A 24606-nucleotide genomic window follows, 5' to 3' on the forward strand; every position below is an offset into this window, starting at 1 on the left:
ATGGGTGGGTCTGGCAATCTAAGCCTCTCATTTCCTGAGGCCAGTGGATCCGTTCAAACCTGAGTCAGCCCATGACATACAGAAGGACTTTCCTACCAGTAAGCAAGAATGACCGACCGCATCAGACAATGCCAAGATGAGAGCTGGCAGCCCTGGGGCCTGTCCTAGGCTAAGCTGTGAGAGGTGCAGTCAGGCCCCAGGTATGCAGGCAAGCTCTGAGAGGGTGCTGTCCGCGTACCCCACACTATCCTAATGGCTTACCGCCTGGACCATAAACTCCAGTGAGGGCGGGGTTTCCTGGCCGGGTCCCTGCTGTCTCCCCAATCCGGGATAATCAGAGCTAACTGGAGTCCAGTCTCTTAACCCGCCACATCCCACCTCCACTGCAGGCTGAGAAAGCTGTGCTTCTCCTCTGTGTTCCCAACGCACCTCATATGGACCCCTACATCCCTCTGTGCCATGAATTATTGGTGGTATAATGGCCATTATCCCCTCACTCATCCCAAGCACCCCCAGCACGAGCTCCTGAAGGAAGGAAGAGGTCATGTTGTCCTCAGCACCCCTGTCCTGCTAGGCTGCTATCTGTTTACCGAGGGTGGCCTCGTGCCAGGCACCACACTCTACTCCTTTGCGTGTGCTGTTTTACACCCTCCCAGGGAGTTGGCCGTCGCTGCTCCCATTTTGCAGATGAGGAAATCTAGTCTGGCACAGTTTTCTGGCTTCCCCAGGTCACCCCGCTACGATGCAGGGCAGCAAGGCAGACAGACCCCTTGACCTCTGAAGAGCTCAGCTTCTTTGCTGGCAAGTGGGATTGGCAAGTCCCCAAGCCATCCCCCTAGCTGCCACCTTCCTGGGTTTTAAGAAAATCTCAGTCTTTGTCCCTTGAGCCTAAAGGTGGCTGGAACTGGGAGGCCTGGCACTCCCAGAGCCAGGGCCAGAGCCCATGAGGACCCCACTAAGCCTGCAAAGGACGGCCAGCGAGACCCACAGCCCCCGCCATGCTGACGCCTTCTTGGGCTCCAGGCCACTCTCTCTAGCTGCCAGTCTCTCGGTTTCTCTCTCCACGCTTCGCCTGTGTGTCTCTGTGCCAACTCTCTCTTGGCCTCTCCTTTGTTTATCTCCCCCCGTCCGTCAGCCTATCTGTCTTTCTTGGCCCCCACCCCTCCCGGCCCAAAGCACAGGGCACTGTGAGGGTCGAGCTGGCCCGAGAGACGGCCTGAGGCCCAGCTGCTGCAGCTTCCCATCTGCTTCCCATTCTGCAACGCTGTCCAGCCAATTCTACTTGGCTGCACACTGCCCTTCCAGACCCCAGGAGCCCAAGGAGCCCATGACCTTGCCCCCACAACCAGAGGAGGCACTCAGACTAGAGGGGAGCAGACAGCTGGGTAGACAGGTGGCCCAGCCAGATGAGGATGGCCCTGCTCCCTGGCAACTTCCCGGTGGGCCCTGACCCGTGACCCTCACCCCCCACTCCCACACACACTGCACACATACACTCACACCTAACCGCCGTGTCGACAGATCCCTGTCAGGCCTGCTTCTTCCCCAGCTGGGGATCTCCCCACTGCCATGCCTCTGCATTCTCAGTACCCTCCTCGGCAGTCCTTACCACAGCTGGCAGACGGCTGGGGTGACTGGGCACCGAGCAGACAAGCCAAGTCTCGCCCAAGTGCTGGCCAGCAAGCCTTTGCAAAGACCGCAGTGCGTCTCCAGGAGATCCCCAGGACCAGTGAGAGAAATAATGGGTGGTCATAAGGTCCCTGGACCACACTCCGAAATCAAATGACTTCTACAAACACTATGCAAATGCAGTTTTAAGGTGGGAAAAACACCTCCCCTACCCTTTATCACCGTCCCTGGGCCCCTCACAGCTAGATCCTGGAGGCACTGTGGGATCCAGGCCAAGGCAGGGTGGTATCTCTGATCAGGGCTCCTTACCCACTGCCCCCCCAATCCATCAGCGACGACCCAAAAGTAACTTCCAGCTGCACCAGGGACAGCCCAAGACTGGAAGAGAATCGAGTGTTTTGCCCACACGCATGTGCACACACACACCTACTCACAAGCAACACAGCCCTGCAGCAGGAGTGCCTCCCACAGCCTCTGTTTGAATCCTGATTTCCCCCATTCTACCAGCTGTGTGACTTTGAGCAAGTTACTTCACCTCTCTGTGCCTCTGTTTCTTCACCTTTAAAATGGTAGTAACAGTGATCTACTACCCGAGGTTGTAGGGAAGATTCAGGAACACAATGGTGGCAAGGCAAAGCGCTGGGCACTGGGCAGCCCCACGTCAGGGCACACGGGTGTGTGTCTGTGGCTCCCTGCCATTGGCCTGCTAGCTTCCCGAGGCAGGACCGTGTCTCCACCTCAGACTGCCAGGGTCCCACTCAGTACTGGGCACAGAGGAGCCACCTGTCCGATGCTGTGGGCAACAACTGGAAACCTTTCCTTTCTCTCTGCTTCCTTTCCCTCTGCTTCATTTCCCCCACTCATTCAGCAACTCTCTCCTGCGTGTTCAGACCATGCCTGCTCCCTCTGAGGCACTGGAGATCCAGCAGTGAGCACAGAAGACCAGGAGCCCTGCCCTCCCCGAGCTGACATCCTAGAACTGGCCTTTCCCCAGGAGCAGATTTCCTTAGGGAAAGGAAGCCTCGCATTTTCTGTGCCAAACAGCTTGGACAGGTCCCTTCCCAATAACTGATGCATTTCCCTGCATTCTCAGTCAGACGTTACTGGATGTACTTTAGCTTCCTCTTGACAACCCAAGGTCAGGCCCAGAAACATCAGGCTACAGGAGCCTCCCCAGGTCCTTGAGGCTTCTGGGGCCCCCTCCCCCATAGGCGCGACATGGCACAAGGCTCTCCAGAGTGTCTGGCATTGTTCTTTCTGCTTTTCTGTTTCTTCCCACACCATCAGGCCACCGGCTGTGACTCCAGGCGCCGTCCCTGCACCTGCTCCAGGAGCTGGCCTCCCACTTGAATTGGTTATTTCTGTTCAGCTGCTCCGATCTGAGACTCCAGGGAATCAAGCTTGTAAGAAGTGGACACAGATGAAGGGCAGTGGGCTCTGGAGAAGGCCCCCCTGGGGCTCTCCTATGAGCTTTTATGCGTGGCCTTTGTGTCCGCAGCTCTGCACTCCAAGGGGGTAGGGCCTTTGTTTTGTTCTCCGAAGTGACCAGGCACCCAGAACAACGCCTGGTACATAGTAAACACTCTGAAGTATGTGTTCCTTGTAAATGTGTGGGGCCCTGATGCTTCCTTCATCATCTTCTGCTTATGGAACTAGACACAGAACAAGTAAGAATCACTATATGTCTCTGCAGAGGGTGTGGGTGGGCCAAAGTGGGTCAACCTTTTGCGAATAACCCCACCGGCCGCCCAGCCACATGCTGTGCACGTGGTGGCGGGGATGTGGGGGCAGGGGGGCATGGTGGTCACGCAGCAGGTGGGTGGTTCTCAGCCTCACCTGCTATCCCCCTGAATGGGAACGCAATGCGGGCCTCCCACCATGTGGGAGGTCCCCATGCGACCCTGAGAGACGGTGCCTACAGATGCACCAGGACACCTGTGTGCATGTGTGCATGTCCGTGCATGTGCGCGTGCGTGCACATGCATGTACGCACACTTGCACATGTACGTGTGCACACACACACACCAGAAGAGGGACAAACAGGGTATCCCCTGTCTGTGCAACGGAACCAAGTCCTCGGTGGGCAGCCCAGTCCGGTATCCATTCTCTAAATCACTGGGTGGGGAGACGTGACTGGGCTGACCCTCAGACCCACATGTCCCCGCCTCCGGGGTGGACTCCCTGTGCAGTTCACACTCCCACCCTGGGGGCAGCAGAGGACAGAGATGGTCTAGATTCAGAAGCACTTGTGTCCCAGGGCTGAGGAGCCGGCCTTACCCCACCCGGCCTGCCCAGCTGTGTGAGCTGGGGGACTTCACCACAGGGTCCCAGCCTCCCCATCTACCTGCCGTGGTTAGAAACATGCATCCTGGGCGGCTGCTGTAGGAGTCAAGTGAAAAAGGGGCATGAGAGGGCTCTGCAAACTGTAAAGCAACGTGCAGAGAAGTTCAAGATCACTAGTGGCCTGGCCTGGCCCTCCAGCTCCTTTGAACCTCAGTGCAGGCAGCCGAAAATGGAGGCACTGGCACTGATTTCGTGGAGCCATAGTAAAGAGTCTGCGGTTAATGTGGTGACGCTGGTCAGCCCCACCAAGAAGAAAACCACTGTCACAAAACGGTCAATTCTCCAGGGAGGAGCCGTGTGGCTGTTTAAGCCTGCTGCACTCCCAGCATAGAGATCCCGTTGTTTTTCTGTTTCAGGGGGAGTGCCCCTTCTTCCAGGGCAGGTAGGGGATGTCTGGACAGGGCAACTGAAGTGAGGAGGAGAAATGCTCTTTCTAGCAAGGTCCCTGTCCTGCATTTGGATGCAGCATAAGGATGAAGTGCTCGGTGCAGTGGCAGCCACTATGCAGCCAGGAGGCAAACACCAAAAAAAGCCTTGGAGCCCAGGAAACATTTGTCTTCCTTCAGCTTTCCTGAGAAACGGGAGCCCCTATTTAGTTTAAGCTGCTGCTTGGGGGGGTTCCGTGATCTGCATTGCAAAGCTTTATTCAATGATTCAAGGGAACAAGGACGTAAGGGAACATGGGGGCATTTCCCTGTTGTGTCCTGAGGCTCCTAGTTTATCCTTTCCTAGAGTCTCTGCCTTCAGCATAGGAAGATACAGCCCCCGCTGTGCAGATTTTAGTTGAAGGAATGGTGCGTCATTATTTGGGGGCCTACTGTGTGCCAGAAGCTGGGGCACAAAAACGAAAGGGCACCCAGTCTGGCTAGAGAAGCAGGCACTACAAAAACTGTATGATGTAATGTAGCACGGGGGTTACAATATAATGTAATATATCATATAACGTACCAGCTAAAAGTATAAGGTAATGACTTAACACGAGCTCTGGCAGATCCCATCACAGAACATTTATATCATTATTTCACAGCATATCACAGGACGCGCTCCTGAAGTGGATTATACACACCCCTGTGGTAAAGGTCACCGAGTGGCCACTATGAGGCCCTGAGCAGGAGGCTAGGTAGGGGTCAGGGAGGGCTTCCAGGAGGAACGGAGCCTTCCAGAATGGGCAGGAGTTAGTCAGACAGACAGGGGAAAAGGGCATTCCAGGCAGAAGGGACAACATGAGCACAGAGGCCAAAAATAACCCCTTTGGGCGAGGAGTTCCTTGTTGCTAGAGTGTAAATTGGGACACAGGGAGTGACCGGCTGGAGCCAGGTCACTTGGGGGAGGGGTGTGGCCTCTACTCTTGGCCTGTGGGGAGCTCCTGGGGGTCCTGAGCAGGGAACGAGGCGGTCAGACCTGGATTGTGGCTGAGCGGCTAGGAGGAGCTCAGGTGGGGCCCGACTGAGCTGCTGGGCAGCTGGGCCAGGTCCCAGGTGGCTGTGAATTCTGGGCAGAGAGCAGGAGGGTCTTGAAGGAAGGAGTGGCTTCCTACTTCTCCCTCCAGAAATATTTTTACTAGGAGCCAAGGAAAGCAGGGATTGATATTTTCCCCTAGAACCAGCTTTCTGGTCTGCTAGGGCAGGTGGAAAGGGGATAATGAGCTCCCGGGCAAGGGAAGAACTGGGGCCTGCTGACACCCCTCTCATCCAGGCCTCCCACTGTGCTGGGTCCAGGGGCTCAGGGCCAGGCAGTGGGAAGGCTTGTCCTCCCCCTGCCTCCCTTGTCCTCTGGAGGCCTCAGGCTGGAAAACAAATTCTGGTCATTGGGCTGACTCCACAGTACAACCAGGGGCCTGGGCCAGTGGTTGCTCCTCCTTACCCAGGCTCTCCTCATCTTTGGCCCCATGAAGCCCATTTCTCAGGCAGAAGACAGGGGAAGAAGGAGGGACTTGACAAAACAATTTCGCATACTTTGTGCCTCCATCCCTGAGCAGGTCCGGGAGGCAGGCTGGGTGTGTTCCAGATAGGACACGTGAGCAAGTCCGCTGGTCACACAGCCCCAGGGCAGAGCTGAGGTGAGCTTCAGAGTCCAGACCCAGACACCTGCCCGTGGAGACCAAGCAGGAGGGTAGATCTCAGCCCTCTCTGAACCCTTCAGACGGTGAGATTAATGGCCCTGAAATTGCCATCAACATAAATATTTGGCCCTTCCGGAGCTGCCTCTCTCCAGCTAAAATGGGGAAGGAAGGAGCGGAGAAAGGATGGCAAAGGAAGGAAGAGCAGGGGCCTGGGTACAATGTAGATGAGACACAGAGACGCCCTCCAACTCCCGAGGCCTTGGGTTGCAAGAAGCCAGCCCCCCACACGGGACATCAGGCTTTCCCCACTGAGGCTGTGAGGGGCTCCAGAGCTTCTGGGTCTGTTGGGATGGGGGGCAGTAGAAAAGGAGTGCAGGGAATTGAGAAAGGAAAGCGAAGAGCCCCAGTCCCCTGGCCTTGATGTACCTCCCCCGCCACGAAATCACCAGCCTCTGACACTTAGGAGGCATCCCTTTCCCCACCTCCACTTGGCATCCCCCTGCCTGACTCTCAGCTCCTCATCTGGGCTCCAGGGGGTGTGAGGAAGGCAGGCAACACCTTGCCATCTCCCTTCCTCCCTGAAGCTGGTGTCCCAGCTGCCAGCCCTGCCCCAACACCCCACGGGCTCCGGACAGGCCACCCGGTGACTGTTCCCAGGAGGTGCCCAGATTCCAGGCAGACATCTCCCAGAAGCTTCCTGGCAGGGACAGCCAGTTCTTAAAAAAGGCTTCATGTCATAGTGCAATCAGCCGAGAGGCCCGAGCACAAGGGTGTTTATTAACGTCACTGTGTTCCCCAAGCACCTCCGTGTTGCTCTCCGAGGAGTTGACAGGGGTCTCGGTGTCATCTCTGTCTTCCCCCCACTGGCCCCAATGCTATTGGCGTCTCTGCACCTCTTGTCCAAGACCTGAACCCTGACGGCCTGGGCCCTGCCCACAGCGTGCCCTCCCAGGCACCTTCCTTCCCGTCTGTCCCCTCCAGCCGAGGTTTTACAAAAACAGTCCCTTCCAACGATCCCTGACTTTAACAGTTTCGAGAAGGAAGAGAATCTGGCAGCATCCAGGAGAACAAATTAGGTGGTCCTCGGGCACCTTCGAGGAGGAAGAAAAGTCACACGGGGTGTAAGAGGAGGAAGAAACAGCATAAAAAGAAAACAAGGGGAAACAAAATAAAAACCAGAGATAAAAAGTCCAGAGAAAACAGCGGCGCCTGAGAAACAAGGATCTCAGCCGCCAACTTTTACGGCGTCCAGCCCTGTTATTCATAAGTGAGTTTCCTCTCTCACAAAGGACCTTTTGCACGGTTTTCCCTTCTGCCTCCAAACCAGCTGCTCGCGCTGTTGTATCCTGAGTGATGATGAGGCTCTGAAAGGGTTTTTTGGGAACAGATGGCCAGGGGAGAGCTGGGGAATGTGCCAGCAGCGGGCTGGGCGGGCGGCCAGGGCCCGCGGTGACTGAGTGCTTGGGCTTCCAGCTCGCGTGCTTTCCCTGCCCTCTGCCCTCCGTGGCGCCAGCAGGCCTTCCCAGCGAGCGCTCGGAACATCTGGAGTCTGGGGCTGCCAGGAGGGGGGGCCGCGGCGGCCGGGCGGGGGACCCTCTGTTCCCGCGGATCTCCCATGTACTCGCCACCAGGCCTGCCTCGCAGAACAGCTAATCAAAACCACAGCGCCCCGAATGGGAACCAGGCGTGCTCCCAGCTGCAGCCAGAGGCCGCCAGGCGACTTAACCCGGTGTCAGGCCTCACCGGCGGTGCAGCGCTGGGGGCGCTCGGGGCCAACGACACCCCCGGCCCACCCCACCCGACGCCACCCCCCATGCCACCGCCAGCGGCTCTTGGCTCCCTGCGGCTAAATGGAGCCTCCACGTGCTGCTGTCCCAGCTGCTTACATAAGAGCCACTGCTCCGGGTGAGACGCACCACCCCGCTATTTGCGGGGGGCTTCCGGGTGCGGGCCACCCCGCTGGGCAGCGTGCGAGCACGAGGGCCCGGCAAGCCTCTAGGGTTGAAGAGCAGGGGGCTTTGGGACCCAAGAGACATGGGCTTGAACCGGCTCCACTGCTTGTTAGCCACAGTTTCCCCTCTGTGCAACGGGAGAAGTGGTCCTCACTTGTAGGGTCAGTGAAACGTGAGGTACAGATGATGTACGTGGGTGTCTGGCAAGCAGTGGGCACTTAAGCACGTGGTTGACACGACTCTTGGCGACAGTTTGTCAGCATTATTAGTGTGCGCAACTGAACACTGGGCATGTTTTGTGGTTATGAATCCACGAACTTCGAAAGCCTGGGAATTTCTGGGTGGGCTGCATGCTCACCTCCTGTTATGGGTCCAGGACCAGGGCTGTGGGCTGAAGTGCTAGAGAGGGACAGATTCCCCATTCAGAGCTATTTATCCTTATCTGCCTTTTTGTTGATCAGTCATTCAGCACCCCTGGCATGGCCTCATCCCTGAGATACTCCTTCATGGGGTTCCACGGGAAGTTGTTACCTTATTCCTGTGAATTCCTGAGATTTCCTCTCTGGCACTCACTGAGAAAATGCCAGCCCTTTCTCACATGGGACCTCATTTAATCCTTCCAGCAAGGTGGCAAGGAAGGCATGTGGGTTCTCACTTTACAGATGAGAGAGGATTGGGGGGTGGGATCAGAGAGGTTAAGTGACATGCCCAAGGTCACACAGCTACAAAGTGCCAGTGTCAGGACTCAAACCCAGGTCTCTGGCTCCAAAGCTCTCTACTTCTCCTACTTCACAGTCTTGCTTGTCACGCAAGCTTTCATGTGCCTTAGAGTTAAATGCCAGCACCATGGAGAATTGCAGGAATGGTAGGGTTCAACTCAACCCACAACTACACAGACACCCTTTTTCCAGTGTCCTGGACTAAGGGTCACCGAGCCTATGCATGGATTTCCAGAGGCCCACCCTGGCTCAAAGGGGTGCTCTGGAGGGAAAGGGTTCTCTGAAGGGTCTTTGGATCGCAAAGGGTGATAGGTTAGCAAATCAGAGGGAGCTTCCCATGCTCTATGGCTCTGGTTCTTCCTTGCTGTGGGGAGAAGGGAGGGATCTGTGAGTGCATGTCAGGAGGGGCGCAATTTAGAGAAGGGGACAGGAGCGGGGTGAAGAGAGTGTGAGAGGAGAGAGGAAAGCAGTGCCTCACCTCTACCCTACCCGGGAACCACTGGGGAACTCCAGAGGCCCGAGTTCTGCCTTCCGGGGAGAGCTGGCTCTGAGCTCACCTGTGAGGCTCCCCAGCCAATGATCTCTCCAACCCAGTCCCTGCCAGACTTGTGGACTAATGATGTCAAATGTGAGAGGAGAAGCGGCAGCTGAGAGAACACTCTGTGTTAGAGCAAACAGCTGGCGACAAACGTCTCTGTAATTGGAATGCCAGAAAAAATAAATTGCATCCATTTTTATGACTAGGAATTTGATGGTGGTTTCCCACCCACCCCCCTTTTATCCCAGCATAGATGGACTCTGTAGGCTTTGAAGGCAAATGGTATTTAACACAGTAACTTCGCCAGGAGGATGTGGAAAGAGAACCTCTTCTCATGCACCCACGTCCATGTGGGAGGCAGGACAGGGAAGGGCAGGCCCCCCGCATGCCTCTCTCACCGGCTAAGGGACCTTGGTCAAGCTCCTCAGGCCTCTGAACCTCAGCTTTGTTATCTGGACAATGGGACAGCCCCGGTGCCCACCTCGCAGACTTGGCAGGAAGGCACAAGGCAACCCATCACAAGACCTAAGCTCCGTGCCCAGCATGTAATCCAGGCTCTGAGAAGCTCAGGTATCATTAGTGTTCTTGGGCACTGCTTGGGGATCCCAGCAGTCTCTGGGAGCAACTCTCAGGTCTGTGTGAAACACCCGGCAGGGCACAGGGAAAGTAAGAGCGATGCTTTGGTCATTCGGACAGTCATTAAACAGGAAAAGCCCGACCCCAAAGGGCCTGTAAGGTTCTGTAAGCCACCTTACAGAAGTGGACACGGAGGCCCCAGCAGGGGTGACCATGGACATGTGGGTGGGGGCAGAGCCAGGACAGTGCCCCTCAGTGGACACTCTGGGGACACAGAAGGCCCTGCACACAGATTATTGGATTCAGCCAGAGCAGGAGCCCTTGACACTCTGCCTCCTGTGCTCTGGGGCTTGGGCACGGTCCACATACACAGCAGGAAGCACCAGGTCCAGCCACCCAGCCTCGTAGAGCCAGCCCCACCCCCCAGCCGGCACAGCCCTGGGGGGGGGTGCCCAGTCACCACCCAGGCTTCCGGAAGAGCCCTTCACTCAGTGCATCAGGACATTTTTTTTCTCTCCCCGTCCCCAAATGGCCTGCACGCAACCCGAAGGCAGGGACTTGCTGCTGGCCGTCTAGCACCAGGGTCGAAACTATGCCGTCAATGTCAGTAGCCGTTATTTTCCTCTGGTTAGTACTCCAGGGGTTAAAGTGGCTGGAAAGGAGCACCCCAGATTGTGGGAGACTGGTCCCTTGCTATTCTGCAGGTCTGGCAAGGCCCCCCCAGCCCAGGTGTGAAACAGTCCTGCTGTTCTTCCTCTTTCTCCTCCTCCTCCGAAGCTCTCAGGAGTTGCTGCTTTAAAAACAGGAGCTGCAGAAACATGGCCCAGAGCCAGGTGCTTAGCGTGCATTATCTCAGCTACAGCAGAGTCAGAACTGAGCTCTCCAGGGCCCATCCACTCCCCCCACCCCCTCCCGCCCCTGCCCCCATCCCTGGGCTGGGCGGCCTCTGACATGGGCCTTCCTGCACGACCTGGCTCCCTAACGAGGCTCTGAGCCCTCAAAGTTGTGTCCTGGGAGGCCCAGAGACAGAGGACCCACCGGTCAAGGGATGCAGGTCTCCAGCCCTGCCAGGGAAGGGCTGAGATGGGGCCTGACGGGGGCGGGGGGAATTCACTTTATATCCCATTCTTAACACAGGTTTGGGGAGGGTGGGGGGCGTCAAGGCAGCTCATTAGAGATACAAGGGATCTTAGAGGACACTGTGCACTGTCTCTCATGGAGGTATCCCAAGAAAGGGTCGCCCAGCCTCTGGGGTTCACATTCACTGTGAGGGTGCCATTGAGGGGAATGGCTGAAATTGCTATTGGTCGTGCTGGTGAGGGTCACTGTCGTCACAGCTGCCATTTACAGAGGACCTCCTCTGAGCCACTCACTTACCCTGGCATGCGATCTCTAGTTTCTTCCCTTCTTTGCCTTCTCTCTCCCTCTCTCTTTAGGATGTAAGCCTGGCTCACTCCTATCCCCAAACCTGCAGTGGCCATGGGGAAGGGGGACAGAGACTTGATCTCAGCCCCTAAACCATCCCTCTACAGGGACTGCGGAGGGTGAAGTCCCCGTTCGGAGCTCACTCCACATGCTCAATAAACACTGAATGAACGAATCATCAGGGTATCTCCAGGGGCACCAGCCCCCCTGATTCCGATGAACAAAACGGGGGCCTGCCCCAGCCACTCAGGGCCACTGGGCAGGTCACTGGAGACCCTCCCCGAGGACACCTCAGGACTCACCTATGTGTATGGCGACAGACATGCAGGAAAATACAAGCCACAGAAACAGGGGTGGCCCTGTGAACTGCCCCCCCCCCACCAGCCAGGGCAGAACGCCAGGGCAGGACAGGTCCTTGGATGTCCTGGCACCTCCAGGACCCTGGCCATCTACGTCCTCCAGGCAGTGCTGACTGCAGACACAGCTGCTGGGGGACAGCAGCCCCGGGTCCACCACACAGCAGGAGGGGATGCAGGGTACCAGCGGTCCCCTGCTCTTCTGAGGTGAGGCAAAACCTCCACTTGGACACGGAGGCTGGAAAGGGCCTGAGAAATCACTGATGAGGTTCCCACGGTGCCCACTTATCAGCAACAAACCACAACCTGCCACCTCACTCTCCCAATCAGGGAGATGGGGGGTTGGACACAATGGTCTCTAACGTGTCTCAGATCTGAGGGGATTTGAGGGGAAGCCATGAGCTCATTTCTCCGTTTGGCATCTTCACCCCGCTCCCCTCCCATCCTCCACAGCCCAGGACTCCAATCAGCTCCAATCAAGGATCAGGGAAGGGAAGAGCCAGCCCTCCTGTCTTGGTGCGTGAGTGGGGGACACACAGGGTGGGGGAGGGAAGGGGATGAGAGGTGGATTTGGAGCAAACGGGCGCCTGCCCACCCTGCCCATCCACACCTCCGGGCTGCCCCAATGCCACGGGAAGTTCACCCAGAGTTTACAAACCTCCTTTGTCACAGAGCCCTGCATGGAGCCATCAATCACGCCCTTAATTTACCCGTGTCACTTTCCAGAGGAAAGTGGTCCTGCCAGCAGCCAGTGGCGCTTCCTCTCTCACCCACTTGATGAGGATTTCATCTAATTGGTCCACGTTAAATCACTCCCAGGAATGCAACGTACAATTACTGCAGTAGCGTCAGTGGCTGGCTGGCAGGGGGGACAGAGTGGGGCCCTCCCTGGCGGAGGCAGGACAGTCCATGGGAAGGCCTTCCTGGCTCTGGGCCCAGAGGTCTCTGGAAAACCTGGGGAACCCAGAGAGAGCCTGCTGGCAAGGGGGGGGGCTAGGCGGGGAATGTCAGGGATGAGAGGGAGAGGCAGGCCAGGAAGGAAGGATGGAGGATGCCAGTCACCGGGCTCCCCCACCCTCTCCAGCCCTGGATGGCCAGGGGGGCAGGCATCTCCCCCAGCCTCCATCCACCTCGTGGACACAGACAGGGTCCCACCCTCTGTGTCTCTTCCCCTGGCCCTGCAGGAACAGAGATCCAGAGGGTTGCCATAAGCCTTGCTCAGTACTGCCTGGCACGGACCCCCAAATGGAAAGGCAGGGGAGCACAGGCCATTCAGGGGCCATAGCTGGGCCCACCACCCTTCCTCCCACACATCCTTCTCCAAACACATTGAGCTTCATGCAGGCTGGTTCCTCTGTCTCGGATGCTAGGCCCTGCTTCATCTTCCCAGTGACCTCCTGGTTGTCCTTCTGGGCCCAGATCAAAGACCTCTTACCCTAAGATGCACTTTCAAACCCCCTTGGGCAGCAGAAGTAAGGTCTCCCTCCTCCACCTGGCCTTCCACCGCCCTTAGCCCAGACCTCTGAGACTATCCTGTCATACTCTGCCACCCGTATCCACTGACAGAAGAATGACTCCGACCATCCTGTGAGCTTCATGGGCCCTGGGACCACATTTGTCACCTTTATAGTCCTGTCTGGCATGCTTGGTACAGGGCTGGGGATCAGCAAATCTCTCCAGAATGAAAGAATGAATTACAAACGTCACTCGCCTTAATGCACGGCCGCAGGCAATCCCCAGGCCAAGTCATACTCCCAAACGTGCTGAAGAGCTCTCCAGTCCTGTGACCTGGCTCAGGGGAGCTTAGTCTGGCTCATTCTGATACAACATCTATCAGGGGCCGCCTGGGTACATCGGCACCAGAGCACGGAAAACCAGAAAAGAGCTCCAGACCTATCACCTTCCCCATGAAGGGAGCACACCCAGACCCAGAGGCCCGGGGTGACTGTGCAAGGTACCCGACAGCCCCATGACCAGGAGTAGGGTCACCCCTGTAATCCCAGGGAGCGACCCCCAGCAAACCTCCAGGAGGCTGACCTTGCTGGCCCCATCAGAAGCCTGGGTGAGAGCAGAATGCCCAACTTCCGCTCCCACCTCTCCCGCCCCACTCGGGAGGCTGCCGAGTGGCTGCTGGCACGTACCTTGCGCTTCTTGGCGCGTCCCTCGGCTTGCAGGGTGCGGGTGCAGCGCTGCACGCACTCGGAGAAGCTGAGGTTACTGTGGTCGGCGCTGTAGTCAAGGTCTGCCAGCCGCGCCAGGGACAGGATGTAGTTACAGGCGATTCTCAGGATGGCCAGTTTGGACAGCTTCTGCCCGTAGGAGTAACACGGCACCTGGGGGGTGAGAAGGTGTCAGTAGGGGCTGCTGGAGGGGGGGCGGGGGGGGTGAGGTGGGGCTCTGGGCCCTGGCCAGGCAGATGGGGCCACTCACAATGACGTCCTGCTGCCCGAGAGGGGGCCCCCGGGCAGCGAAGATGGCCTGTTGAATCCCTTGTCCCGGCTTTTATTTTCTGTTCTCAGTACCCACTGTGTGCCTGCCCGCATCTCAACTCGTCCACTCACAATCTCCGGGAGGCATCCGCGTTCCCACCGTTGCAGGAGAAGAAACAGTGGCTCATCTCACGCCCACGGGGCAACAGGAATGAAGCATGTGAAGTCCCACGCTGACAGAGCTCCGTCCCCCACAGTCCCTAAGAGGGAGTCTCTCTGACAGAACTGACATGCTTCCTCTTTTTTGGCTCTGATACTCCATCCACCCACTCACTCAGTCAGCGGACCTTGTTTTGTTAGACACTCGCGGGTCCCACTCTGAATAATAACTTGCTTCCTGACTTCAGAGAACTCACACTTGAGAGAGATGTTAGCATCATAACAGAGTTAGGGACCCAGGACTCTGGGGACATACAGGAAGAAAAGTACCCGTGCTTAGCCGGGAGGGCCTTCCTTTTTCTTTTCTCTTTTTCTTTATGCCCTCTGGACTTGCAGGTGCTGCTGGGCAGGCAACAGGTGCATAATAAATATTTACAGCCACAACCAGACTTGACATGCTTGTCAGTGACTCATCGCCAAGCAGACGTCTGCTCACTAATTTGCACAGGGGTTTGTACAGGGTGAAGAGACAAAGCATCTAACTTTCTAACACTGTCCGCCAGTGCTGGAACCGTGCAAGCAAAAAGCAAGGAAGACTGTGCTGGGACGTGGAAATGCTCCCACACCGTCCATCTGATGGGTGCTATCTATCCCCTCTCTGATGTACCACTCACCCGAATGGCTGGGCCGTGCTTACCCAGCCCCCAGGGCTCCAGTTTCCTCCTCTCTCTGGCATCCAGATCAAGACGCAGCACCCACCCCTACCACCGAATCTGGGACCCAATAACCCCCATCTCGCAGAGTGGGCTGCCCCAGCATGAACACTCAACAAGTATTTGATGAGTGTCCCCCATATACCAGCCCCTCTTCTGGGCCAATGTTTCTCAACTGGGGATGATTCCATCCCTCGGGGTTTGTAGGTGATATCTGCAGACATTCTTAATTGTCAGTACTGGGGAGTGGTGGAGGGAAGGTGGTACTGGCCCCTGCTGGACAGAGGCCAGGGAGGCTGTTAAACATCCTGCAGTGCACAGGGTCCTATAAGTTCCCCGCCACCAAGAACTGCCCAGCCCGAATGGTCACTGACGCAGAGATTGAGAAAGCGTGGCTAAGAGAGTCCCCTCAGATGGGGACCCAAAATGCATGGTCCACTTTGTTCTCACGTTGTCCCGGAGCTCTCTCGGAACTTCACTTCCCAATCCTGAACTAGGGGGTGAGGGGAGGAGAGCCAGAGCAGGCCCTGCCCTTAAGAGTGCACTAATAGCCCCCCGACTGTCCTCAACTTCTGATTATTGTGACTCCTTTAACAGGCAGTCTCCCAGAGAGCTGAGGGGCAGAGGCCCACGTCTGCAGGGCCTGGCACAGATCTCGTCCCTAACAGACCCTCCAAAGGGTTTGCTGAACGAGAGAATGAATGAACAAATGACCGGCCTATCTTCACATTCACCAGGGGGCTGTGGAATGTTTGGAAAAGTGTTCAAAACCCTTTCTTCTCCCAGACGATGGAGACTTAGCTTTTCGGTGTAGAGCTGAAGCCCACATACCTTTTGGCCATCTGGGCTCAACTCCCGACTCCAGCTGTCCAGGGCTAGCAGACCCCAGGCCACTGAGCTCGTCTTTCCATGGGCTGGCTTCCTTTCCATCTACTCACAGGACCGCACCCACCACCACAGGCACACCGCAGAGAGTGAGGCCCGAGGTAAGTCAGCGAGTCCTTAAGAGCGGGTCTGCAGAAGGTTCTCGAGGCAGGATTCTGGAGCAGGTGAGAAGCACGACAAGATGCCTGCTTATCACTGCCCCCTCCCCACCAGCTGGGCTCCTGAAATGGCCCCCACACCAGAGGCAAGGTTTGCTGTCCCCTTTTAAAATCTTCCAGCAGCCACAGAGCTGCCACTCACTGGACTAGGAAACTGAAGGAGGGGCAGGCTGGTGATGGAGAGAATGCCGCCTCCTGTGCAGTGCCCACCCCCCCACCTACCCCCCAGTCCTGGCTGTGGCTCCAAACCCATCCAAGAAAAGCTGGCAGAACAATGCACTTTGCCTGTTCCCAACCAGAGTCCAGAGATCCTGCTTTATCAGCCTGAACAAATAAACAAGGTTAGTGGGACAGAAAAGTTCCCTGGAGTCCTGGCACAGGGGAAGGGGGGGTATCTCAAGAGCCAACCCAGCACCCAGGAGGGAGTGCCTACCTGCCAGAGGCCCTTGGGGACTGGGCATAGCTCCGTGACACAGGTCCCTCCTGGTGTTTTCCCAGGGGCCACACTGGGAGTTACCTGGCTCATTGAGCCCTTGGCCCCTGAACAGATGGGCTTTCCTGCCAGTGGGTACCAGGGATCTTGGGAAGGATCTGAGCATGAGAAGCCAGGGTCATTGCAGGATTACAGAGCAACAGATGTGGCCAACCAACCTAGGGGCTCCAGTCCAGGGTCTGGGCCAAGTTTTGTCACTCTGTCCCATTTAAAACCTTCCCCCAAATAAAGACGGTTATCCCATCTGCACACGAAGATAAAGAGAGGTGGACATCCTGGGTCCCAGCTCACTGAACTAAGACCTGAAGCTATGGCAGGAGCTTGTCTGTCTAGTAGTCCAGGAAGGTTCATGGCCACTGAGCTCCCTAGATTCCCTCCAGCACAGGTGGCCACATGTAGGACGCCAAGGGCAACTTTTGGGTGGCTCCACCCCCCTCCTCATCCTCCTGCCCTGGGTGGGAGGTACTCTTCGGCTCACCTGGTTAATTCCAGACCCTCCTGGTACCCATTCCCTAGGATGCAGTCCTGTGCCCCCAGAAGCCCAGTTCAGAAGCACCCTGGCCTGGCCCAGCCCCCACAAAGTGAGAGTCCGGCAGCAGATCCTAGTTCTAGGAGGTGGAGAAGGGTGGAAGGAGCTGGTCTGAAGTGCAGGCACTTCCAGCGACTTTGGAAGGTGCCTTTGGTTCTCTGGGCCTTTGTTTCCTCATCTGGAGAGTGGGAACAACAATGTCTGGGTACCCAGGCCACCCCTGGCTGCTTATGTGACCTACTAAGGGTATTTTTAATACAATGCCTATATTTATCTTTAAACAGCCCAGTGAGGTAGAAATGATCTTTTCCACTCTGCAGAGAAGCATCCGATGCCTTAGCTGGGCTCTTTCCAATTAGTTGGAAGCAACAGCTTGTGGATTTGGATAAGCCTTTATAGCCCTCGGGGGATAGGCAGCCCACCTTTCTGACCTGGGGTTGGAGAGTTCTGGACTGATGATCCCATGGGCCTTTAGCCTTTGGGCATGACCAGCCGCCCCACCACCTGCAGAGGACCCCCTCAGCAGCGGTCTGCTCCACTAGTCAAAGGACACAGGGCAAAGGAGGCAGCACGGTCACGTGTCTTCTATTCCTAACACTGCCCAACTTCTAGGAAAGTAAAAGGATTTGCCTTGTGCTCACCCCGTGCCGTAAGGATTTTTAAGCTTCAGAGGACCAGGTGTAGGGATTGTCACAAGGTCCCCTATGACCTTAAAGGATCTCAGCTTCCTTACCAACAAAATGACCAAAGTCCCCACGACCTGAGAAGGGGATGTAGGGAAGCAAACCCAGGCAGTTGCTACAGAGAAACAGCGCCGAAAAGCTACCAGCCCATGCAGCGAAGTGCTCAAAGCCATCCCCTGCTTCAGATCCTGCCCACGATGCCCTCCTGGAAGCCTGTCGGGACTCCTGGGCCTGCAGAGCTCCACAGCACTGTGGGCACGACCCACCGCTGAGCGCCCGATTCTACTGGAACGTCTTCTCTAACCTCTCGTGTCCGCGTGAGGGCTGGCTTCCTGGGGTGAAACCCCTTGGTGCAGAGCTGTTCAAGGTCCTTGTCGAGTTCTACCGAAATAGTTTCTCTAAAATCCCTTTTCCACACAGCCATGAGGCTGGACCTTGAGAACCTGGGTCTTGGTATTTGTGAGCCACGGCCCCAGGGCCACACAGCCCTGGAAAGGGGACCATAAAGACACGTAACAACTGGCTCAGGTAGGGCACTTCCCCCAGTGCAATGAGGCTCAGTAACGAGCCACTGTGATGAGTGCTCCTGAGGGAGCAGAGTAGATGCCTCTTTCACCCCTCAACCATGTGGATGGAGTCCCCAAAGCAGGCCTGTCCCCATTCCCTGGGGAGGCGCGCACTGGCTGCTGTGGGGTCATGGGCCCCTGGCAGGCTGTGAGGTCTGTGACTGAGGGAAGGGCAGGGTTGGGGGCACCACCACATCCCCCCTCATAGTCCATCGTGAGTTCCCTCTGTGAGGATCCCCCGGGAGACTCCAAGGGCAGCAGAGAAGGGGGCCCAGGCCCAACTTGCTTGGCACCCACTTCCTAAAGAGTCACCTCAGCAGGTCCTGAGGGCTCCTCATAGCCTCCTCTGGCCTCAGCCTTGCAAGGCCGCCAACCCTCCTTCAAAGCTGAGGGGCTTCAAGTTTTGAGGGGAAGGAGGAAAGCTACACACACACCAGATGTCCCAATGTGTCGTCCGGAGGCCAAAGCCAGGATGCTGGCCTCTCCCCTACCCCCCCGTCCCCCCAGCAAGGCCAGACTTTCCTTTCGACCCCCTCCCACCTGGCCCTGGAGCAGCCCCGCACACGGGCCAGGCCCAGCTGTGCACACATGGCCTTCACATGAGGCGGCAGGGAGGGCCCTATGCAGCTGGGCTGGTGGCATGTGCTGTGGCCTGACCATCTGCCCCACACATTCCCCCCTCCACCAGACCAGAGGGCCTCTTCCCCACCTGCACTTCCATGGCCAAGCAGCTCCCTCTCTTCCCTTCCCAGTTAAGAGCACAGTGGGTTGGACCAAACAGAAGGCTTCCTGGTGGGTGGGTGCTGAGGGTGGACAGCTGCGGGGCATTCAAGAGGCTGAGAAGCAGAGCTGTTAAAAGCCTGGGCTTTGGAGTGACTCACTGACTCTGATTTGAATCCAGGCTCGACAGTGACAGTGACACACAGCTATGCAGGCCCTGACGGCTCCAGGCCCAGGAGGCATAGCACACCCACATCCCGTGAATGGCGGGATGAGGAGCCAGGCAGTACAGAACCCACAAGGCCCGGTGCACTAGCCGCGAAGGCTGCGAGACCTCAACTAACTTAGGTAAGCTTTCTGAACCTTAGTTTCACTATCTGTGAAATGGGGAGAGGATAATAATTACACCCATTTCATTAAATGAACTAACACACATAACACGCCCAACACGGTGCTCGCCACAAAGCAAGTATCTGATAAACGGTAGTTCCTATGATTGTTATTAAAATGATTACAGAATGTTTATTTCCACATCGCTCAAGGCCTTGCCTGGCACTGCGGACACTACGAATGCTCAAGGAATATTTGTTCCTCCTACAGCCCCAATTCCATTCTTCGTTTGCTCTTTGCAAAGAAGCTATGGGGGGGGGGGCGGGTAAGACTTATGGTCATTTTTCAGCTTTAGCAACTGAAGCCCCAGAGAGGGAAAGTGACTTTTCCTGGTTAGGCAGAAAGGAGGCAACAGAGCCATGACTCAGACCCTGCCCTCTGGACTACTTGCCCAGTGCTCTTTTAACCCCATCAGGAAGCTGCTCAGGTAAAAAAAAAAAACCCTGGACCAGAGTCACAATCCCAGAACTGATCTTGGTGCCATGATGGTCAAGCCTTCATTTCAGGCAGAATCGTCCTTCTGCTTTTCCATTCTCTGCCAAGGACCCATTTCAAACAGTCAAACTTGAGCCTAGATCCAGGGCTACAGGTTGTCTGGATTGGGGTGTGTGAGCGTGTATGTGTGCACAAGTGTACTCGCATGTGCCTCTTAAACGTGCGGGAAACAGAGGCCCAGAGGAGGAAGGAGCTCCTTCAGGTCAGAGGATTTTCTCCATGGATGGGAGCTGTGGTTGGTGTGGCCTCAGCCCCCAGCTCGGAGATCACCAGTGCCCTACCTACATTTCCTTCCGTGGCAGACAGCAGGCAGATGCCCACTCTGACCCAGCAGCTTTCCGGGGAAGGAACAGAATGAGCAAGGAGGAAACAAACAGGGGCAGGCACCTCTGTGGCCATGTGTTGTGTGTGCTCTTGGGCACGGGTAATGACCATGTGTACAGGCATAGGTACGTCCCCGAATCTGTCCTTTTTATGTAGAACTACCCCCACAGAAAGGGGAGAAGTGAAAGGAGACCAGGATTTAAATAATTTCCTCTCGGATCCAGTCATGGGTAAACCAGCTTCCGATTGTTAATAAACACGACAGATACAGAGGGCACACTGGGACACATTTGGCCAGACAGGCATTCCAGAAACTGCTGTCATCTTCCCTAACCCACTAGGTGATCTTGGACAAGTCTCCTTTCTTCTTTCTCTGGGCCTCAGTTTTCCATTCCATTAACTGGGGTAATTCAACCTGACGGGATGTTGAGATCAACCAAGGTAGAATATGACTGAAAGAAGCAAAAACCACTGGGTAAATGAGATGTTTAGTGGAGCTGACTACACAGAGACCAGGACACTTTCTCGGAAATGAAAGAGGCAGCCAGAGGGACAAAAGGGGCCCTGAACTGGCAGTCAGAGGACCTAGGTGTCAGCCTTACCCGGCTACCCACCAGCTGTGATGCCGTTGGCTTGTGGCCTCCCCAGTCTTCCCTAGTTGCAAGGTAAGCCAGTGGAAAGGCATCTTTCTGCCTAGGCTGTCAGCCTTCCATCCTGGGCGTGGGTGGCCTGATGCTCTATAGGCTGTCCTCCCCAAGCATTCAGACACAGAGCTGTTGCCCAAGAGTAAGCCTGAATGTTCCACTTGGCCCACGGCCCAGGGTCCCAACTGGTATGGCTGGCCACCTCCCTGACCAAGCATCTTACCCAAACCCAAGCAAGACACTTTGGCCCAAGTCATAGAGTCTCTTTCTTCCCAGGAGCTCAACTCCCTTCCCATGGATGGACACATGCACCTGTCCATTCTGCCCACAGAAGGAAGAAGAAAGTGGGATCCAGAAAGAAGATCCAGTTTTCTAAAACGCTTTGTTGTTGGCTAAAGCCAGAGAGGCTGAGTAACTCTCCTGAAGTCACACAGGAAGTCAGCTGTAGAGTAAGCAAAAACCTGACCATCCAAACCTGTCACATCCACACCAATCCTTCCCCATTCCCTTTGGGGGTGGGGGCAGTGGGCACGTACTACCTTCTTCTTAGATTTCCCTTCTTTCTAAGAAAATGAGAAGTCTAGAACCCCAGGGCAGTCCCAGTCTTGTTTAAAGTGTGATTGCAAAACTGCCCCTCCCCATTGCGGGTAATTCTCAGATAAATGTTCTTCTCCAACCCCCTAGAGGACGCTGTCTGGTGAGGGTGGCACCCACCAGCCCCAAACTGAGAAGCCCTGACCCACCACCAAACTAGGCTCTGAAGGTCCCCCAATCCACGGGTCTTGTCAGTAGAACCTGCTGCTTCACCATAAGGTGAAAGGCAGCAGGGGAGAATCCCCTGGGAAGGCTCTCACCAGCCAGATCCTGAGGCTGACCCTGGGGAGGGGATGTAGGCTTGTAACCCAGATCCTTAAGGATACCAGGGGATGGGCTGCAGATCCCCAAAGCAGCCTGGGTGCAGGGGCATCCCTTCTGGGAGGCAGAGGCTGAAGGGGGGACGGCAAAACCAGGGCCACCCTCTGCAGCATCTTAGGCCTCCCAAAACCCAGACCACGCTAAATGCCTGAAGACGAAGTGTACCCCCCGGCCCACCGCTTCCTCGCTGAAGACAAGATTCCCACATTCCCTCTCTCCACTCCTCACCTAGCCCAAGGGACTCGGGAAGACAAATACTTGTTGCCATAAAAGTGAACTATGAGGGCTAAAGTCAGACGCGCAGAAGGGTCGCGCCGGGGGTTGGCGGGAGAACTTGGTCGTGCCTGGGCCAAAGATCTCGACCCTTTGCCTCTACTTTGCACCCTAAGATCCGTACCAAAGCTGTGGCGAAGGTTACTGCCCTAGGAGGGCTCAAACCCGTCTGGACTCTTGGGCGGACCGGGCGGGAATAACTTGCTCCTCGCACACACCCGCATCCTCCCTAAATTCTCCCCGCCACTCACCCACCCACTCCAGCAACCGTCCCCGGGCTCAGTGAGGGTGTGCGGCTGGGAGCCCGTACCTGCTTCCTGAGCGCCTCGAAGGCTGCACTGATCGTGTGCACCCGCGTCCGCTCCCTGGCGTTCGCTAGGAGCCTCCGGGTCTGCTGCAGGGCTTTGATCTCCGAGGCAGCGGTGGTCGCTTCGCCCGGCCGTTTCCTAGGCGACGCGGAGGAATCCGGGTGGTTATTGTAAATTACGTGTGAAATTGACGAGAAAGAACTTTCCCCGGGGCGCGTGGGGGGCGCTGGGCGCACGGAAGACTCCGGGGGCGCAGGGGGCGCCGACGGCGTGGGGCGTGCAGGCGGTGCGCACAGCAAGATACGGGGACGAAGGCCGGGCTCCCGGAAAGGTTGCGCCTCGGGACCCCCGGGTACTTGGCCCTGGGGCGCCGGAGGCGGCGGCGGCGGCGGCGGCGTGGGGAGTCCCGGCCCCACTGCGCCCAGGGCGAAGCCGCGCTTCCGCGCGTCGGAGACCTCCGGCGCCCGAGCGCCCCTGCGCTCCCCAGCCGGGTCCGCGCCCCCACCTGAAGGAACAGCCGGCGCCAGCTGGGCTGGCACCGGGGCCGCGACCGGCTGCAGCCTCTGGGTCCTGTCGCGCAGCCCGTTGGTGGCGGTGGCGCCGTGCTCCGGCGCTTCCAAGTCCAATCGGAAAGTTTTATAGCCGTTCGCGCGCCTCGCCGGCTCCTTGCCTTTCCGCTTTAGCTTTTTGAGGCCGTTCAGCTCCTTCGTGCACACGGTCTTCCACGGCCCGTCCTCGAGAACCGGGATGTGCTTCATGGCGCGGGCAGCGAGCGAGGCAGGGGCGTGGGGCTGCCCGGGCCGCGCGCCCGCCGCGCTCGCTCTGCACGCTGCGCGCCGGCTCTGCCCGGGCGGCCGCCGCGCTCAGCGCCTGGGAGTCTCGGGCTCTACCCCCTGCTCGCGCCGCCCTCCTCCCTCCCTTTCTCCCCCTCGCCCGGGGCAGCTGCGCCGCCGGCTCCGCGAAGCCGCCGGGCTGTCCGTTCCCGGAGCGCTCAGAGTGTCATCTGAAGTCGCTGCCGCCTTGCCAGCATTTCTGGAGAACGCCCGCTGCGCTCCATCTGTGTTTGTTTAGCCTCAGTTTACACAGAAGCCCAGTTCGCGAGATCAGTCAGCGCCGCCGCCCGGAGAGGAGGCAGCTCCCGCCGCCGCCGCCTCCCCAGCCCCGGCCGCCCGAGCCGCGAGCGCCTTTAAAGAAACAGGAAGCATTTTTCAAAACAGCTGGGCTGCCGGCCGCCTCCTTTGTCCGCGTCCTCTCTACCTCCCCCCACCCCCATCCCTTCTGTCCAGAACCTGCCTCCTCTGACTCTCCCTCCCCGCCCCTCCTCAAGTCCGGGGCGCTTCTCTTTTCCCCAGAGGACCGTCCGCTCCCCCGCAGAACTACCCCGAGCACGTGGCTTTCTGGGCCCTTCGGCCCTTCCCCAGATCCGAGCTGGGCCTTCTGTACCCAGCCTAGCTGACCTCTGAGGGACCTTCTGCACCCAGCACCTCCCCGTCCCAAATCACCAACTGAGAAAAAACAAAAACAAAAACAAAAAAACGGAGCGGGGACTTCTGCGAGGGGGAAGATGAGGGGGCCTGCTGGGGGAAGGGAAAGGCCCTGAGTTGCCCAGACCCTCACTGCCACAGCTCCACACCCCACCCACTGGTCACTTGCTGGAGCAGGGAGGCCAGGAGTAGAAGGCCTAGGCTCTAGGGAAACTGAGGCTCAGAAAAGGCATGTGTTTCCCCACTCACACTGCGAGTCAGAGAGGCTGGGGAGGGTAGACACTTTGGATTCAGGTAGACCTGGCATCCGTGAGATTCTGAAGGCACCTCACCCCAGGAGGCCTGCTAAGCCCGGATTTGCTCATCTATGAAATGAGAAGTGCGCAGAGCATAGCGCCTAAGTCCCAGGCTTGCTGCTGTGTGCAACTAAACCCCGGGCACACAGGAGGTACTGGTCAAATGACGGCTCTGCTTATGAATGTTACTAATAACAGGGACAGAGTAGCTCCTAGAGGCAGATTTCCTAGGTTCAACCCCAGCTCTGCCACTTACAAACTGAGTGATCTTGGGCAAGTCACTGCACCTCTCTGTGCCTCCCTTTCCTCGGCTGTAAAAGGGAGGTAACAATCGAACCTTCCCCTGGAGGGGGGTAGAAATTGAGAGTATGTGTGCCAGCGCTTAGAGCCGGGCCTGGTGCTAAGGGAGAGCTTTGCACATGCTCACTAGCATGGGCAGGGAGCAGAGGTCCACTTTCCAGACCTTCGATACTCAGTGCCAGCCCTCTGGAGATTCTGGAAAGAAGAGGTCAAACTAGGGAGCTCTTACCCAAGGCCCATTT

General features: G+C 57.1%; 1 protein-coding gene across 2 annotated transcripts in view; it reads right to left on the bottom strand.

Moving 5' to 3' along the window:
* The window catches only part of ATOH8 (atonal bHLH transcription factor 8), a 33923-nt gene extending 10370 nt beyond the window's left edge, over window positions 1-23553 (bottom strand). Inside the window, exons 1-3 of one of the 2 annotated variants that reach the window (XM_047745294.1) lie at window positions 22287-23553; window positions 13742-13933; window positions 8891-9069 (exon numbers count right to left, since the gene is read on the bottom strand). In XM_047745294.1, the coding sequence (XP_047601250.1) occupies window positions 9019-9069; window positions 13742-13933; window positions 22287-23042 (999 nt within the window). In that variant the 5' untranslated portion in view covers window positions 23043-23553 and the 3' untranslated portion in view covers window positions 8891-9018. Of the gene's footprint in view, window positions 1-8890; window positions 9070-13741; window positions 13934-22286 lie in introns of those variants that run through there. The other variant, XM_047745295.1, reaches the window with a different exon arrangement.
* Between the last annotated feature and the right edge of the window lie 1053 nt (window positions 23554-24606).

This window comes from Lutra lutra, chromosome 9 (genome assembly GCF_902655055.1).
Source record: "Lutra lutra chromosome 9, mLutLut1.2, whole genome shotgun sequence".
Taxonomy (NCBI): domain Eukaryota; kingdom Metazoa; phylum Chordata; class Mammalia; order Carnivora; family Mustelidae; genus Lutra; species Lutra lutra.